The following is a 19,343-nucleotide window of genomic DNA, read 5'->3' as shown; positions in this document are numbered from 1 at the left end:
TCTTCTAATTAACTAAAGGTTTCACATGTTGTAAGGAAAGATGTTTTGCATTTCTGTTTTGAGGTTTGAGAATGATTTTGTCTGGATTTGGGATATTAATCTCTGTAATATTGTATGTCTTTAATGTTGCTCTGCAGCGCCTGCTTGGCCATAAAATCCCATTTACAGAGCAGCAGTGTGACATTATCAATATAAAAGTCCCAAGTTAAAAATATCTGTATCTGATTTTATCATGCAGCTCTGCTGTAGCGCTGGCCTGTTGCCATGGCGACCTCGCAGCTGAAACGCACGTATCTGTGTGCCTGTGTGTGTGTCTGTGTGTGTGTGTCTGTGGGCGTGTGTGCGTTGGTTGGTTTGCAGGTTTACCCGGTGTGCTCCAGCGGGGGTTTGGTCAGCGAGTACGCCTTTGTGCGGACTGGCCTGCTGGGCTTCATCGGCCCCGGCGGCCTCGTCTTCATCACCGGCAAGATGGACGGGCTCATCATGGTGAGCGGGCGGAGGCACAACGCCGACGACATCGTTGCCACGGCGCTGGCAGTGGAGCCGATGAAGTTCGTCTACAGGGGCAGGTGAGGAGAGACTGTTACATGATGAGCAGGACACCTAGGTAGGGCCGGGTGCCCAATTCAATACTTTTCTTGGCACCGACTGAATTGCCTCTAAAGTATCGAGTATCACAAAATGCCTCGTCATTCAATACCCAATTTCAATACCTAAGGAGTAAGGCTGAATCCCATTTCTCTGTCTTACCCCTACCCCTTAGTTTACCCTTAGCCCTCGGCCCTCGAAAACGAGTGGTAAGGGGTAGGGGTGAAAACATACCCCTATGAAATGAGACGCCACTTGGTTACATCATCATACATACTTAGGTCTGTTTGCAATACATATTTGTATACACACTGCATGGTGTGTTGTATATATGTTTCAGTTATCACTGTTTTGAATGTCATTGATGTTCAGAAACACTTTCTTTGTTAACAAAAATCTGTCTTTATTGCCCAATAAAGTAAACATTATTACAACTAATAGAACCATAACTTACATGTCACACACATATAAAAAAAAAAAGGCACTCAAATGTATAAAACAAAAAAAAGACACACAAGACCACAAACAAACAAAAAACTACAGCTATTCTGAAATTCCAGACCCCAGTCTGATGCCGGTTGGCCAGTAACCTTTCCCTCCATACCCCATTTCTTTCATTAGTGTCCTGTATCATAACCAACAACAATGTACAGGTGAATGAACAGGAATGAATTACACACGTTTACAATAATACAGTACCAATACAATAATGAATGGCTACAACATGAACGCAGAAACTTCTGCTCGTTTTCAGCCCAGAAAGTGGATCAGCTGCTGGGTTTCCTCCGGCGTCCCTGTGTGATACAGGACGGTAAATGTAAAGCACGTATCGATGTCTCCAAAGCAAGTAGTGTTATACACTGATATCAAACGAAATTCACTGCTAATGGAGTTTAGTTAACACTGTAGACATGCATGGAGTCCATTCAAGGCAGAGAAATGCGGGACTGTTGTGCAAATAAGCAATGTAGCTAACTTTAACGTTAATTTTAGCATTAGCATAGCAAGCTAGCGATTTTTAAAAACGTTTCAATTACAAATATGGTTGCAAATATATATGTAGAGGACAAAACAAAACAAAACAAGACCGTCGTCATTTTTAAATCAATTCTTTAAGCCGGAAATACTTATGGGTCTACGTTTATGGATCTCTCTGGTCGACCTGGAAGCCATTTTCCTTGTTGCGCAATGAATCTGGATACCCCTTGCTGTTCAAGTAAGCTTGCGTCCTTGCTTGGCGTTAAGGGGTATATAGCCCTTCCCCTTGGCCATACCCCTCGACCAAAATGAGTATTGGGACAGCACTTACAAAACTAAGGGGTAGGGGTAAGGGGAAGGGTTAAGACAGAGAAATGAGACCCAGCCTAAATCTTACAGCATGCTTTTACCAAGATCTAATAATGTCTGTGATTGGCTGTCGTAGAGACACACAGGAAAAACTAAAAAGAAAGTAAAAAGATTTGTGCCGTAATGTCTAATGTTGTTTTTGTTTTTGTTTGTGCCCTACACCCAGGGCAGCGTTTAGAAGTCAGGTTTAAAGTCATATTTCTAGTTTTTAACAAAATCACACTGGCACATTCCCTGTCAGCCTGACAAATGAGCCTGACCCCCCGCTTCTTATTAATCTAATAAAGTACAGCAATAGTGGACGAATCCAGAAACAGTAATAGAGTGAAGTTTAATCGTGTCCACGGCCGCCAAGGAGGAAATCCATCTTTCACTCGACAGGCTCTGGTTACGCTCCAGAGAGCTATTTAAGATGCAAGTTTCTGGAGAAGTTCACAAAGGAAGGATTCATTTGTTCAGACATATCAAATTCAAACTGATTAGATTATTTTTGTAAAGATTTGTTTCATAGAAAGATGCTCAGTCCCACAGTGTAACTGCACTACGGAAGATACATAAACATTTCCATGAGAAAAATTTGATTCGCTGATGAAATGTAAAGCAGGGGAAAGTTAAGGGCTGTACTGATTTTATTTAAACAAATGTTGGTGTGTATGTGTGTGGTGTTTGTGCTGTCTTCTCTGGTTTCTTTCTTTGTTTATCTCTTTATGTTTTTATTCCTGCCGGCGCTGGAGTGTCGTCTGTTTACTGAACATACGTTCTGATGAAATCAGCCGAGTGTTTTTAGTCGGATCGTTTGATGTGTAATATCCTTCCTTCTCTTCTCCGCACACACTTTTTTAGTTTTTTGCCTGTTTATGTTCCCTCTGTTATATACTGCTGAACCTCAGTTAACATCTGCTGGAACTCCGCTCAGGCACCGTTAATAAAAAGTACATTGGAGTAGGTAGACTTTCTAATCCGTCTGCACTTTTGAAATTCCGCCGGATGCATATACAGTATTTTCCGTTTCCTTCCTCTGTCTTTGTGTTGGCGTTCTAACCTCCGGTGGATTTGTGAGGACTATGGTTAACTGCTCCTCAGATCTCTGCAGGGTAAATCCAGACAGCTAGCTAGACTATCTGTCCAATCTGAGTTTTCTCTCGCACGACTATTTTGCAGCGGCTCTGTGCGGAGTTTAGCGCCGCCCATTGTGATTGGTTTAAAGAAATGCCATTAAACCAGAGCACGTTTTCCTCCGATCCCTTAATGCTGTGTGGACTAGCCAGACCTTCCTTCAGCGCGCTTTGGAGGAGGGTCTAGCGAGACTAATAAATCTCTAACAGACTGTCTGTGATTCAAATTCATCACAGCTGTTTTCAAGATTCCTGTTGCTCTCCTCTGATGTGACAACAAACACTTAAAACCTCTCTTTTCCTGCTGATAACTGATTGCTGATGTCTTTTTTTGTGATTAACGATTTTTTTTTGGTATTCTTTCAACAAAACACAAAACGTACAACTTGCAACATGAACAAATTCTCCCCCCTTCTTCTTCTTCTGTCATCACCACCCACCCAGACAAAAATCAAGAAAAGATGACACAAGAAATACAACATTCCAGGCCATTCAACAAAATAGACATATTATATAAACCAAATAAAAATATGTATAAATGACAACACCGTGTCTCTCCAGAGCACAAAGCTTCCTAGAAGCCCTCCAGAAAGTTCAGGTTCACCGATGTCTTTTTAAAGTTTCATCACAAAAGTAAAAACCATAAGTCTTAGATCCGTCCTCACAGACAACCTGACTCATTTGATTTATGACGAAGAGGGTTTTTGATGAGAGTATGCCCAGTATATGAGCCGGTATTATGGCCAGTAACAGCTACAGTACACTGAAATAGACACATGAAGGAGATCGGAAGGTGAAAGCGAGTTCTGCTGTTTCTCCTGCGCTCCTGCAGGATAGCGGTGTTCTCTGTGACCGTGCTGAGGGACGAGAGGATCGTGGTGGTGGCCGAGCAGAGACCCGACTCCACCGAGGAGGACAGCTTCCAGTGGATGAGCCGCGTGCTGCAGGTACATCACATCTCACCTGCTACTTTAACCAGATTCAGTTCTTGAGTCACTACTTTTCCAGCAGGATCTAAAACTCACACAATGCAAACTCTCTCCCAACTAGGGCTGACCCCTGCTGGTCGATTAGTCGACTGCTCAGTCGTTTTTTTGGTCTTACTCCACTAAGATTTCTTTAGTCGACTGGTGATGTTTTATGATTTTTTTTAAATGAACTTATAGGCACATCTCTGGTAAACACAAGATTTAAGGTGGTGCTTTTGCCTGATTGTTTGTGGAGAAACTCAGTTTTTCACAACTTTGAATTGTAGTCGTTTTTTAAACCATCGACATGGTTGTTTAGATCATTTGGTCGTACTTCATTCGTTTGGACTACATGTTTCTTAAACCATAAATTAACAATAATTCCTCAGCAGCGGATAATTCCACTGTCCTCTCTCTCTCTCTCTTTCTTTCTCTCTCTCTCTCTCTCTCTCTCTCTCTCTCTCTCTCTCTCTCTCTCTCTCTCCCCCCCCCCCAGGCCATTGACAGTATCCATGGGGTGGGCGTGTTCTGCCTGGCTCTGGTACCGGCCAACACTCTGCCTAAGACTCCTCTGGGCGGCATCCACCTGTCAGAGATCAAGCAGCTGTACCTGGAGGGGGGGCTGCACCCCTGCAACGTCCTCATGTGCCCCCACACCTGCGTCACCAACCTGCCCAAACCACGGCAGAAACAGCCAGGTGGGAGGTGTTCACGGGTTTGGGAACGCTCTGGGCCTGTAGCTCATTGCTGAACACAGTTGCTAATGTGTGTGTGTGTGTGTGTGTGTGTGTGTGTGTGTGTGTGTGTGTGTGTGTGTGTGTGTGTGTGTGTGTGTGTGCTGCAGAGATTGGACCTGCCTCTGTGATGGTGGGGAATCTGGTGTCAGGGAAGAGGATCGCTCAGGCCAGCGGCAGAGATTTGGGACAGACTGACGACAACGACCAGGTAAGACTCACACACTTACGGGGCATTCACATTAAAAAAAACAAAACATTGCGGGGGGGGGGGTTTCAATGAAACGGCCCATTTGTGTGACGTCCTGTTGTGTTTTTAAATCCCCCCCCAACAAAGCACAATACCACTTTATATTTCACAGTTAGGGTTTTCCGTCAGATCGTTTGTAGATAACGACGTTTCCGACGGCAGCTTTATTTCACAGAGGAGAGAGAAAGAAAAGAGATGAGGAGACACAAACTCCCGGGCAGTTCAGTGTTTGTTTTTCATTTTTTACCCTCATAGTGTTTTAAAACGTTCTTACTGTACGAGATAGAGCCCGACCGATATTAGGCATTTTCCAAACTATCGGTATCTGCATTTATAATGGCCGATAAATGAATATTTAAAAAACAGACGAAACACCCTTCAGCCATGTTCGGAGTGTTGGCGTTGCGTAGTTTGTCCACCACAGGGCGCTCTACAACGTCCCTGTTGGTAACACGCGTGTTTAACCCTTTAATTTTCATATCTTAAGTTTGTATTTTTATACATTTTATTCATCAGAACTAATATATGTTGATGTTCCTCTGTTCTGTTGTGACAATAAAACAACCAAGTTTATTTTTAAACTGCATTATCATATTATTTTAGTGAGGACTACAAATAACTAATGTTAGGGAAATCTGTTTATGTTTTGTTACGCGTTTCTGGATTTTCTTTTTATATATATATAGGCCGATATATCGGAATATCGGATTTTTAAATCACCAAATATTTGTATCGATATCGGCCTTAATAATCCTTCATCGGTCGGGCTCTAGTACGGGATTCTCACAACGCCTCAAACAATAGCTCAAAACACACCCACAAGTCTAATCTACTGTTACATGATTGGCCGCCGCAGGGTGACGCCGGGTTGCTCCAATGTTGAGTCGGTCTCAACTTTTCCCCGCAGGCCTGTTGCGGGTTTTTTTTGTGTGTGTGTGTGTGCAAACCCTGCCGCAGCCCAAACGGGACCACAACCTTTTTTAACTAAGTCTTCATTTTGATCGCAATTACACACCTGTAAAGTTTCCTGACTGCATCTCGCACGGTCGCGACGCTATCGCAGTGACAAAGTCTAGCTGCAGAGATATGAACACCTGGCAAATGACTCAGACTGCCTCTGTGGGAGTTCCTGCTACAGTAAGTGTCTCCAGGGACACATTTTGCCATGATGACACACACAAGCAGTCTCACAAGGTGAAAACAATACCGACTCGCTGTCGCGGCTGCTAATGACGGGTAATCTCTGGACTCCATACATATAATAAACACATCTCGCTCCCACAAGAAAACATTCCCCCAAAAGATCAAGATTTTTTATGTATTTTTTTAATTGTATTGTCTTGGCTACATGATTAAAAGCCAAATAAAGCTGAAACAAATCAAATTGAATCGAAATGGTTAAATCATTTTCCAAATGAAAAACATTCTCTGGCTCCAGCTTCTCCAATAGGAGGATTTTGGGATGCCTCGTTTGCAAGAAACTTTTCAAAATTTGCAGAAGTTTAGAAGTGTCAAGTGAAAGTCAAGAACGTTTTGATTAGTTCCTGATTGAGAAGTTGACATTTTAGAGACTGAATTCAGCCGACACTCTTGACTTTGTCAGGAGTTCCGATTGACTTCCAGTCATTAGCAGCTGATAGACTTTCTCCACAGGCCCATCACTTGTTTCAAGAAAAGGTTTCATTTGCTGCATCAGTAAAATGGCCATAAATTGATACTTCAGAGGCAGTTTGACGCATCAGCGGGTTGTTTCTTACCCACTTTCAAATTTTTACTTTCTGTGGTATTGATTGAACCATTTTAATGGTCTGGATCAAAGGCAGAGACCCGACTGCTGTAGTAAAAAAGTCATGCACTATCAGCAGCCGCATTGCTGAATATGAAGGATGAAACTAAAGAGTTATTAACCCTGACCCACACATGGATGAGACAGCTCCAGTATTGGCCGCATACAAACTTGAACTACTTGTGTCTTCTGTGCAGTGCTGACGTAAAACACATTATGTTCTGGCGTCTGGGAACCTGTTTGATGCATTTTTACTGGTATTCATTCAGTGAATTTAGATCAGAAAGATTTCTTAAAGGTGCAGTAGGTAAGACTTATAAAACTAACTTTCTGTCATATTTGCTGAAACTGAACCTATGTTCCAGTAGAACTACATGAAGCAGGTCATTTAAAAAAAAAAATCTGGCTCCTCTGGCTCCACCTACAGCCTGTAGTGCAATGTGCAAAAATCCACAGCTCCCTGTTCAGATGCACCTATCAGGGCCAGGGGGGGTGTCTAACTGCGTGTCAATCACTGCTCATGCACACACATTCATTCTCCCTTGTGGGGGGAGGGGCTTAGGAGACCGTTTTGGGCTTTAGTGGAAAGGGGGGAGGGACTAAGAACTCTTCCCAATCCTACCTACAGCACCTTTTAAACTTTGGGTGAAGTCTGTTTGAGCCAGTTGAGGTGGTTCGGGCATCTGGTAAGGATGCCCCCTGGGCGCCTCCCTAGGGAGGTGTTCCAGGCACGTCCAGCTGGGAGGAGGCCTCGGGGGAGACCCAGGACTAGGTGGAGGGATTATATCTCTAACCTGGCCTGGGAACGCCTCGGGATCCCCCAGTCGGAGCTGGTTAATGTGGCCCGGGAAAGGGAAGTTTGGGGTCCCCTGCTGGAGCTGCTACCCCCGCGACCCGACCCCGGATAAGCGGATGAAGATGGATGGATGGATGGATGAAGTCTGTTTGAGTCTGTTTAATTATTATTTTATTTTTTTAAACTTCAAGATGTGGGGAAATGTGTGCAGGAATGAGATCTGGTTTGCAAAAACAAAGTCTAAATTTGAACTGGATCTGGATGTAAAGAAAGCACAATCCACTGTGATGAAGTCCTGAGCCCTTAAGCTCTGACTGTGTTTTTCAGTTCCTGTTCCTGTCGGAGGTTTTGCAGTGGAGAGCTCAGACCACACCAGACCACATCCTCTACACCCTGCTCAGCTCCCGGGTAACAACACACACCACCGACCACACCTTACATATTATTAAGTCTCTCAGCTGTGCCATAGCTTTACCCTTCTTTTATTAGCTGCAGACATTTTAAAATTGGTATTGAAAAAGGTATTGTTTAGGAACCGGTATCGAAGTCACAGTATGTGTATCGGTACCGGTATTGAAAATATCTGAACGTTACCCAGCCCAGGTTTTACCATACACGTTACAGAGAAAAGTGATAAGTGCCACAGACAAAATTGACATTTAGTGGTGTGCATCATAAAAGAGTTTTGGGGAATGTCTTAACACAAAACAAATGTTTTTTTTTTTTTTTGTGTAGATTTTTAGGGTTTGTTGTGATTGTTTTTTAATACTATGGGAGCACAAACGTCATGTCGTTGTAATACTGTCAGACATTGGTGCAATGACAATAAAGCCTCTTATGTCTTATAATAAGGTTCTTGTTGAACAAAGGTGATCACTTTCAAAATCCACCTATCCCTTTCCTCTCATCACTCTCTCCTCCTCCTCCTCCTCCTCCTCCTCCTCCCTGTGTTCTCCTCCCTCCCCTCCTCCAGGGGGCGGTGTCCAGCTCCCTCACCTGTCTGCAGCTCCATAAGAGGGCGGAGCGCGTGGCTGCTCTGCTGATGGAGAGAGCCGGCCTGCAGGAAGGAGACCACGTCGCTCTGGTCTACCCTCCAGGTCTGAGAGGATACACAGACCCCTTCTCTTTTCTTTTCTTATCAATATTTTAGTTTCTTTCTATTTTAATTAGATTATGCATTGGAGGGTGCCCAGATTAAGCCCCTCTGAGGGTTTTTTTTCATCTCTCCAGCACATCTTTTATTGATTATGTGTATATTAATCTGTAGTATTTGTATATGTGTAAACCAGTAAAACTAAACTAAATTTACTGAATAACGAATTCACGCAGACACGCAGATCAGGTACATCGGACAAAACTGAATTGATTGACACCTCTCTGCTTGTGTGTGTGTGTGTGTGTGTGTGTGTGTGTGTGTGTGTGTGTGTGTGTGTGTGTGTGTTTTTGTGTCCTGCAGGTATTGACCTGATCGCAGCCTTCTACGGCTCCCTGTACGCCGGCTGTGTTCCCATCACGGTGCGACCGCCCCACCCTCAGAACATCGCCACCACCCTGCCCACCGTCAAGATGATCGTGGAGGTCAGGGACCGTAAAAATACTATAAAATACTACTTTTTGTTTTTCAGGATTTTTTTTTCAATGAATGTTGTTTTTTAAAGTCGAGTTTCTGGGGACTTTGCTGCTACTGACCACACCACCATTAGTTAGTAGTCTCATCTATTCTTATTTTCATTTTATATGCACTACTTCTAATTATTTATTTTTTACTTTTCTCTATATATCCATAAAGGATCAATAAAGGCTTTGTCTTATATGAAAACAAAAGTCATTTCATGAACTAAAATCTAGGCATGGACAGCCTTTGGGACAAAGATAATGATTGTTTATCAAGTCCTATCAACGTCCTTTTGTAATTTTCCTTGCTTGTATCTAATATTAATATATATAAAAAGGTATCTAAGCAAGGGACTCTAGCTAGCCCTGCTAGCTCCTGGGCTTCCGCTGTGTAGCCGACATCTGACCTTATTTGGGAAAATTGTTAAATAAAAATTGACAATGAAACCCTTATCACATAGCTGTAACCTGAAGATCCTCCCCCGTCTGTCCCTGCAGGTCAGCCACTCGGCCTGCGTGATGACCACGGCGGTCATCTGTAAGCTGCTGCGCTCCAAAGAGGCCACGGCCACCGTGGACATCAGGAACTGGCCGCCTGTCCTCGACACCGGTACCACAGCTTTTCCTGTTGGACTATACTTGTGAAGACGTGTATTTGTAAATGTAAATGGACTGTGTGGACTATATTGCGCTTTTCTTTAACAACCAGTCTTGTATAAAGTACTTGAAAGCAATACTTGAGTAAAAGTACAAGTATCTTACCATAAAATGACTTTGGCAGAAGTTAAAGTCTCCTTTTAGAATATTACTTGAGTAAAAGTATCTGATGTTTACTGTCCTTAAGTATCAAAAGTAATTTTCTGATATTAAATATACTTAAGTATTAGAAGTAAAAGTAAAAAAAAACTTTGATTATGAACGTTATGGCCAAAGGTGTGTAACGTTATCTTCATCTTCATCATGACACTATCAGTCATTATGCTTCCTCCTCCTCTTCTTTAGTTTTGGCCTATGGTTGTTTTTTTGCCGCTTGGCAACAAACAGGCATTAGGTCAGCAACTGGAATGGAGCGTGCAGTATCTTGGCAATTTAGGAGCAATGATTTGCCAAACTGCTTTTTTCCAGTGTAACACATTTCTTCTGATTTTATTTTGTAGTAACGAGTAACTAAGATGCTGACGGGGAAATGTTGTGGAGTAAAAGTATACATTTTATTTAGGAAATGTAGTAGAGTAAAAGTAAAAGTTTCCGGAAATATAATAACGAAGTAAAGTGCAGATACGTGAAAATTCTACTTAAGTACAGTAGTGAAGTATTTGTACTTCCTTACATTACAACACTGTTAACGACTACTCAAGGCACTTTTACACAGTCCAGGAACCATTCACCGTTTCATTCACTGTGGCCAACGCTGGCGTACAAGGCACCACCTGCTCATCAGATAAACATTCACACGCATTCACACACCGATGGCCACAGCCGCCTATTTCAATTAATTCCAGAGCACGAACCGTAATATTCACAATCATGAGGAACATGAGCCTAACTCTTACTCTACTTTCACCCTTAACTTTAACCTCAACCTTAAAGCTCCCCTGAGAAAAGTAGATTTCAGATTACATCCACATTTTCTGTTTTCCTACATTTGAATGGAAAACTGCCAAGTTTCTTGGCGCGTTACCGCCACCAGTTGTATTGTGAAACCGTCAACAGCATGAGATACAAACAAAACATGGACCCACTCATCCAAACAGTGCTCCACCGTTGCCAATATTAGTAGAAAACTGCACAGGGTATTGTTTAACCCAAAACATTCAATCATTATTTTCCACGTTAAGCTGCAATTTTGTCACATTTGCTTCCTGGGTTGGAAGATAATGGTTACTGTACTTTTTACTTCTTTGTCTGTTTGACATATCTGGTGTGCACTTCAACCCTAAAATATGTAAACCTGTGGAAGGAGTCCCTACTGTAAAATGTGACTGGGTTTGCTGTTGCTCACTATTACAGAGTGCACTTTTTTTTAGGTATGCAGTAAACATTCAGTCATAAAGAACATACAAATGTGAACTTTTGATTTTTTTCGACACTTGAAAGTAGGGCTGCTGTTCAATTATGGGAAAAAAATCATGATCGCGACTATTATATTTTCAATATTGAAATCACGATTATTTAACACAATTACTCATTGGCTTTTTGGAAAGATGTTGCATTCATTGAACTTAAAAAACAGTGAAACAGTTGAACAAATCAACAGTGAAAACACCTTGAACTGTGAAATGTTATACTCTATACTTTTCCTTTTGAACTTTTTAAAGGTCCTTTGACATGCTGCTTTTTGGATGCTTTTATATAGGCCTCAGTGGTCCTCTAATACTGTATCTGAAGTCTCTTTTATATAGACCTTAGTGGTCCCCTAATACTGTATCTGAAGTCTCTTTTATATAGACCTTAGTGGTCCCCTAATACTGTATCTGAAGTCTCTTTTATATAGGCCTTAGTGGTCCCCTAATACTGTATCTGAAGTCTCTTTTATATAGGCCTTAGTGGTCCCCTAATACTGTATCTGAAGTCTCTTTTATATAGACCTTAGTGGTCCCCTAATACTGTATCTGAAGTCTCTTTTATATAGGCCTTAGTGGTCCCCTAATACTGTATCTGAAGTCTCTTTATATAGGCCTTAGTGGTCCCCTAATACTGTATCTGAAGTCTCTTTTATATAGACCTTAGTGGTCCCCTAATACTGTATCTGAAGTCTCTTTTATATAGGCCTTAGTGGTCCCCTAATACTGTATCTGAAGTCTCTTTTATATAGACCTTAGTGGTCCCCTAATACTGTATCTGAAGTCTCTTTTATATAGGCCTTAGTGGTCCCCTAATACTGTATCTGAAGTCTCTTTTATATAGACCTTAGTGGTCCCCTAATACTGTATCTGAAGTCTCTTTTATATAGACCTTAGTGGTCCCCTAATACTGTATCTGAAGTCTCTTTTATATAGACCTTAGTGCTCCCCTAATACTGTTTCTGAAGTCGCTTTCCCGAAATTCAGACTTGGTGCAGAATTACAGCCACTACGAGCCAGTGATACAATGAGCACATCCTAAGGAAATTAGGATGTGCCATTTCTGTGTCTGCAGCTATTGAGGAGGAGAGAGGGGGGGGCAAGGTGGAGGGTGGGGGTGTGGCCTTGACCAACTGCCATGCTTCGCTTGTTTGCAAGCCATGATGTCTCTCTCTTTCTCTGGGCGGGCAAAGCAGAGAAAGGGGAGGTAACCTTTCCCCTTATGACATCATAAAGGGAAGATTCCAGATCGGCCCATCTGAGCTTTTATTTTCTCAAAGGCAGAGCAGGATACCCAGGGCTCGGTTTACATCTATCACCATTTCTAGCCACTGGGGGGCCATAGGCAGGCTGGGGGAACTCACATTAATGTTACCTCATAAAGTAAAGTTTTCATGCCATGGGACCTTTAAGTTCAGAACACAAAACAAAATAAGAGTTTACTTGCAAAATGTAATATGCAAAATAATCAATTACATTGTTTTTGTGATCGTTAGGAGCCGAAATCGTAGTCGTGATTAAATTCGATTAATTGCACAGCCCTACCTGAAATGTAAAATTCTTCAATTTGTCGGAAGATAAAAAGAATCTGGTTTGAACTCAGCATAAATAGTAACTTAAGTATCAGCCATGTAACAAAACATCTGCTACAACAGGACGTTTTAAACCTCCATCAATGACTACTGCATTGATTACAGCATTATGGGTTCAACTTGAGGTTAGTGTTTCTGAGTGTAACTCAACAGACTGTCCTCTTGACTGTAATAAAACAAAAATGTGTGTGTGTGTGCGTGTGCGTGTACTGCAGATGACCTGCCAAAGAAGAAGCCTCCAGCTCTCTATAAGCCCACCAACCCCGACGGCCTGGCCTATCTGGACTTCAGCGTGTCGACGACCGGCATGCTGGCCGGAGTTCAGGTCAGCTCAGCGTTAATCCTCATCACCCGCACCAAAAACCGCTCACAGCCTCTCGTCCAGTCGCCGGGACAGACGTCCCTCCTGTTGCGGCTGTAAGCAGTCCAACAAAGTGCTGCCGCGAGGGACTTAACACTGAGAGATGCATACACACACTGTGACGCGCTCGAGATTGTATTGCAATGATTTATTCCCCCACACCTAAAATACCAGTTACCAAATGTAAAGTTACACTTATTTTGAAATAAGTGCGTTAGTGCGGCGGTCAACAGAAAGTGTTGGCTCCCAGGCTCACCCCCTCTCTGTCAAAGCCCAAAAAACCCAGGTGAACAGGTGAAGCAAACAAACCGCGATGAAAACGCCCACCACCTACAATATCAGTGCACAAAATAATAATCAATAAATAATATAAATGAGACCAGAAACGACATACAATATGTGGCTCCTACACCTCCGTATTCCATTTAGTCATTAACAGAACATACTGTACAGGAAACATGATGAAAGAATAGAGCTGTAACAATTCCAGATTTTGCTGGACAATGAATTGTCTCAGAAATAATTGCGATTAACAATATAATTGCTAAAAAAAAGAATTAAAGTTTTCAGTGAATCCCAGGATACATATTTTGGTTATATATCACAGTTATATGACCCAGATAATGTAATAACACAAATACACAGCATATTATCATAAAACATTGTTTCTCACTGTATCCCTCCCTTGTGATTTTTGTTGCTATGAACGTGTTCAGGGTCAAGTGCCAACAACTTACAACTGAAATATGAATCAAAATCTATAGTCCGACCAATAACCACTTATAAAATTACAATTTGGCATATCTAAAAAAAGAATTAACAATAACCAGTCACACGCCTTAAAACCTTAGCTAATGTTAGCAATTAGTTGCGGTTAAACAAAGAAACCGTGATTATGTAAAAAAAAAAAAAAAAAAGACAATTATGTAATAATTGTTACAGGCCTATGAAAGAGCAGAATCAAAGCCTCCAAACCCCAAAGCTTTTACACCAGAGCAGATACATCTAGGATGGAACATAAATCTGAGCATATTCAGGTCTTGTTGTGTTCGGGAAAAGAGGCCAAGTCTAATAAAAAAGATTTTACTCATACACAAACTAAAAAAAAAGTTTGACATTTTAAGATTAACTGTCCATTTTTCGTTTGTTGTTCGTCTCTGTGTGTGTGTGTGTGTGTGTGTGTGTGTGTGTGTGTGTGTGTGTTGTTGTTGTTGTGTCTCTCTTCCCTTCCCTCCCTCTCTCTCCAGATGTCCCATAATGCCGTTGGAGCCTTCTGTCGGTCGGTGAAGCTGCAGTGTGAGCTGTACCCGTCCAGAGAAGTGGCCATCTGTCTGGATCCCTACTGCGGCCTCGGCTTCGTCCTCTGGTGTCTCTGCAGGTCGGTGTCTCCGTCTACTTACACACCTTTAAAAGATGTATTTTAGTTCGCCATCTTTAATATTATATATCTAATGTTACTTTCTTTCTGACTTGTAACTCCTGATATGAATCAAGCTCCCAAAACACTGGATCCTACATTTCCCATAATTCAACTCATCTTTTATTAGCCTCTTCCTGCCTGATAGAAAATCAACACGTCCAGTTTGCATGGCAAATTTCTAATCTCCCAGCCCCGGCGTCAGAGTACTTCTGGCCACATAATGTACGTTCTTTATAATCGCTGACGATCATCTGTCATCATAGTTCACCGCAGGTTATAGAAGGTTTGCTACATGATGTACTCAAACTGTGATTTATGTCACAACGTTGTCCTTTAATAACAAAAACAGACCAGATCTCAGCTCTGCTTAGTTTGAAATCCTCAGCTCATAAATTGTGAACTTGGCGAGAGCAGATTTCTGCTGCTGAATGTCTTATAAATAAAGCAGACTGCAAATCACCTGCGGTTTGACAGTTTTCTCAGCCTCAACAACTTTAAAGCAACAATAACTTACATTTGCACCTGATTGTTATTATGAACGACTCCCAAGTTTCTCTGGAAAATACATCTCCCTCTCAACTGGTTATATAACGGATAAATGCTCCTTTTGTTGCAGTTAACCATTAAAAGAATGTGTGTGTGTGTGTGTGTGTGTGTGTGTGTGTGTGTGTGTGTGTGTGTGTGTCTGCGTGTGTGTGTGTCTGCGTGTGTTTTCTGCAGTGTGTATTCAGGCCACCAGTCCATCCTGATCCCCCCGGTGGAGCTGGAGTCCAACCCAGCGCTGTGGCTGCTGGCCGTCAGCCAGCTGAGGGTGCGAGACACCTTCTGCTCCTACAGCGTCATGGAGCTGTGCACCAAAGGACTCGGCCTGCAGACCGAGGCGCTCAAGGTCAGCAAGACACTGAAGCAAACCGACACGTCACGACAAGTGATATTTCTGACATTTATTTCAATTCAATTTGAATCAAATAGCTTTATTTATCCCAAAAGGGCAATTCAATTTTGCAGTCAACCAGTCACATAAAAGCTAGTCTATATCCACGACGTTCCACTTCCGGGATTGCTCCGTTGCCGCCGGAAAATGGATGGATGGAAAACCAACTTAAGAAGTAAATAAATACATAGATCAAAGCATTATACTAACCAGGCTAGAGCAAACCCCACAGTGAAATAACTGTTATTTTCCGACTTGTTGAAATGTAACGCGCTCAACTCGCGTGTGATGTCATTCCCAACTCCGGCTTCCGAGGTAATTTGAACGCAGCAGTACGCAGTCTCTGCGTTGTGTTGTGATGATGATGGTGGTGGTGGACTAACGGCTGACGGTTAGACTCCCAACGGAAGAAAAACTAGACAGCTCCGATGTCCTGAGTCTCTTTTAGCCAATTATTAAAGCGTAACTCTCGCCAATATGCAACCTAGGGTCTTTTTGTGAATGTACCCGAGTCAAACTTTCGGTTAAAAGCATAATTAGGACAGAAGCGCCACTTTTAAGATTTACCGTATTCTCGTTTTTCGGTCAAATGGCCTTTTGAATGGGAGTGCTAGGGGCACTTTTATGCTAGCCTCAAAATAGCTATTTTTAAAACACTAAGAAGGCTCGACACAACATGAAACTTTGCTCGAAGTATCACCAGGGGCTCTACACCTTAACTACACCGGTGCACAAGGGATATACTAAATCTGTGGCTACTTGTTTTGATATCGACTCGTTTTGACTGCCGAGGTGGTAGCGGCCGGAAACAACAAGAGCTACGGTGAGTTGTTCAAAACCTCTCTTTTTAGTAAACTCTGGGTACACAAACAATGTTGTCAATGCTTTCGTTAAGGTGTAGAGCCCCTGGTGATACTTGGAGCAAAGTTTCATGTTGTGTCGAGCCTTCTTAGTGTTTTAAAAATAGATATTTTTTTGCTACCATAGTAGCGCCACTAGCGCTCCCATTCAAAAGGCCATTTGACCGAAAAACGAGAATACGGTAAATCTTAAAAGTGGCGATTCCATCCTAAATATGCTTTTAAACGAAAGTTTGACTCGGGTACATTCACAAAAAGACCCTAGGTTGCATTTTGACGAGAGTTACACTTTAATTCTGGTTAAATCATTTATAATAATGAGTTTAAGAGCCAGCTGTAGTTCTTTTATTTTGAAAGGACATTTACGGTAATCAAGGCCCCTTGGTGGGGGCGGAGGAGTATTATTAAAGTAATATTATCCGTTCACCTGTTCTGGTTTTTGTGACTAAGAGAGGGGGTGACAGGGGGAAGTCTCACTTTTTGCTGATCGCCGTTCTCATGTTTGTTTTACGCTTTTCTAAATACTGTTTATGACTTTTGGACACAAATTCATATGCCAGTAACACAATTATGGGATGTACTGGAAGCAGAACCTTGTTTGTGTTAGTGTAAATAAATCTGGAATCCGTGATAATTAAGCGCGTCTGGCAAGTTATTCCCCTACTCAGCCTCTCGGCGGCTAAAATTAGAGTCTTAAGATTGCTGCCTACAATGAGATTATCAATAATGCTGTTCAAAGTAAGTGTGAGACAAGTCTTTCTCTGGGAGAAGTCTTGTACAGGACAGGGAGTGATGTCACTGTATTGGCCACTTTGTCACCCCCCACCCACCCCCACTGAAGTCTGATTACGAGCTCCGACGTCAGTCACAGTCAGAATCCGAACAGCTGGATTTAAACTGGTCCTGTAGCTAAATGTGAACAGCCCACCCACTCTGACGCTGTCCAGCTGACTTCAGTCTGTCCTCTGACTCAGCGCTAATAAACTCCGTCTCTGTCTGCTGAAGCCTGAGGCCACATCTGAACTCTCCGACGCCTCTGATTGATCACAGCAGAGTTCATTTTAGTGATTTTAGACCTTTTTTGGTTTCAGTCTCCACGGAGACCGAAGGCTGAACACAGAGTGTAAAGTAGAAATGTTCTTTACTTACACACACCTGTGTATTTCTCTACTTGTGAGGACCGTCACTGACATGAAGCAATAAAGCCCAAACACACCTTTTACACCCCCCCAAAGGACACACAACACCTTTTCTTCTTCTGTTAAAATCTTAATGATTCATGTCCAAGTTGTGTTTGTCTACAGCTACAGGAGGAATCAAACGTTATTAACTGAAACAAAGAGGAACATTTAACAGCTGCTGATTACAGTGCTGTGACTCCTTTGGGTGTGTTCATTCCCCCCTCCTCTATATTCTGTACGCCAATGACTGTCGCTCTGTGACTGAAAACCGACACTTTGTGAAGTTTGCTGATGATACGGTTATTGTCAGCTTACTGAACAAACTAGGGCTGCACGATTATGGCCAAAATGATAATCACGATTATTTTGATCAATATTGAGATCACGATTATTTGTAACCAAAACAAATTTTATTGTCACATAGGCTTATTATAACTGCTTTCACATCCATATTGTGCTACATTCCTGCTAATAGGCTACATCCATATTGTGCTACATTCCTGCTAATAGGCTACATCCATATTGTGCTACATTCCTCCTTTGTTGAAGGAGCCATTTCAGCTGCTGTGTCGACCGCTTTCCACACATGCGCGTTTGCTGTGAAAAGATACAGGCAACGCAATTTTCTGTTCACGTTAACGGCGCATGTTAAAATGCCCGGTATCTACCGGACGAAATAGCAACGCGGATTTTGGGTGCTCGTCCAGCAGCTGGACAAGATGGATTTGGTTTTTACTCTAATAAAGTTTAAAAAAAGCTTGTGTCAGAGAGGTAGGAAACTAAACGTTTATACAAAGACCTCCTAAAAACTAAAGGCTAAAAAGGATTAAAAATAAATAAATATAATCAGGGATGTAGACGGCTTCTTTAAAAAAAACAAAGAAATGTATTCAGGGTTCAACAATAAGGGTTGCCCGATGGCCCGGGGCAGTAAGTATCATCATCGTATCTTAATCATTTCATTTGAATGCTGTTTTTTTCCCGGACTTTTTTGTTTACAATTTTTGACGCTTTTTTATTGCATTTTTTAAGCTTTTTTTGAGTTTTTTTTCAAAGTTAGACAGTTTTTTCTATATATTTTTTTGACTTTTTTTCTAAGCTTTTTATGACATGTTTCCCGTCTCTGGTCCAGGCTCGCGGGCTGGATCTGTCCCGGGTTCGGGCCTGCGTCGTGGTGGCGGAGGAGAGGCCCAGGATGTCGCTCACACACTCCTTCTCCAAGCTCTTCAAAGACCTCGGCCTTCACCCACGGTCTGTCAGCACGGCCTTTGGCTGCCGAGTCAACCTGGCCATCTGCCTGCAGGTAGAAACAGACGAGCAACAGCAGCAGCAGCAGCTGCTGCACACCGACACCACAGAAACTCCGCAGATTGTAAAAGGATTTGTAATTTATTTATTTGAACAGGGACAGTGCATCTACACTGCCCGTAGTCCCTGGGCAGGTAGATGGCGCAGTAAAATACAGACAAAGTATTTACAGTATACAATACAGATACATAGTCATAAAAATCTACAGACATTATTGTCCCCCTATCCCACCGCATAAACACACGGTAATAATGTTGCAATGAAACACTTCTTTTTTTTTTACTCAAAATATGCGCAACCTTGTTAAAGATTGTATCATTTTGAAGTGCTAATTAGAGATGGTCCGATACCATTTTTTGCTTCCCGATACCGATTCTGATACCTGAACTTGCGTATCGGCCAATACCGAGTACCGATCCGATACCA

The 19,343-nt window shown here is 42.2% G+C and overlaps 1 protein-coding gene across 1 annotated transcript in view; it reads left to right on the top strand.

The window, feature by feature from the left end:
* LOC144537344 (disco-interacting protein 2 homolog C-like) overlaps positions 1–19,343 on the top strand; it is an 85,391-nt gene that overhangs the window by 52,251 nt on the left and 13,797 nt on the right. Inside the window, exons 21-32 of the mRNA XM_078281008.1 lie at positions 361–569; positions 3,883–3,997; positions 4,515–4,716; positions 4,863–4,963; positions 7,912–7,992; positions 8,558–8,681; positions 9,041–9,162; positions 9,697–9,808; positions 13,069–13,178; positions 14,462–14,592; positions 15,355–15,523; positions 18,742–18,912. Coding sequence (XP_078137134.1) covers positions 361–569; positions 3,883–3,997; positions 4,515–4,716; positions 4,863–4,963; positions 7,912–7,992; positions 8,558–8,681; positions 9,041–9,162; positions 9,697–9,808; positions 13,069–13,178; positions 14,462–14,592; positions 15,355–15,523; positions 18,742–18,912 — 1,647 coding nt within the window. The remainder of the gene's footprint in view (positions 1–360; positions 570–3,882; positions 3,998–4,514; positions 4,717–4,862; positions 4,964–7,911; positions 7,993–8,557; positions 8,682–9,040; positions 9,163–9,696; positions 9,809–13,068; positions 13,179–14,461; positions 14,593–15,354; positions 15,524–18,741; positions 18,913–19,343) is intronic.

This window comes from Sander vitreus, chromosome 22 (genome assembly GCF_031162955.1).
Source record: "Sander vitreus isolate 19-12246 chromosome 22, sanVit1, whole genome shotgun sequence".
NCBI lineage: Eukaryota > Metazoa > Chordata > Actinopteri > Perciformes > Percidae > Sander > Sander vitreus.
Note: the sequence above shows the minus strand (reverse complement) of the source record. Positions and strands in the feature narration are given on the sequence as shown.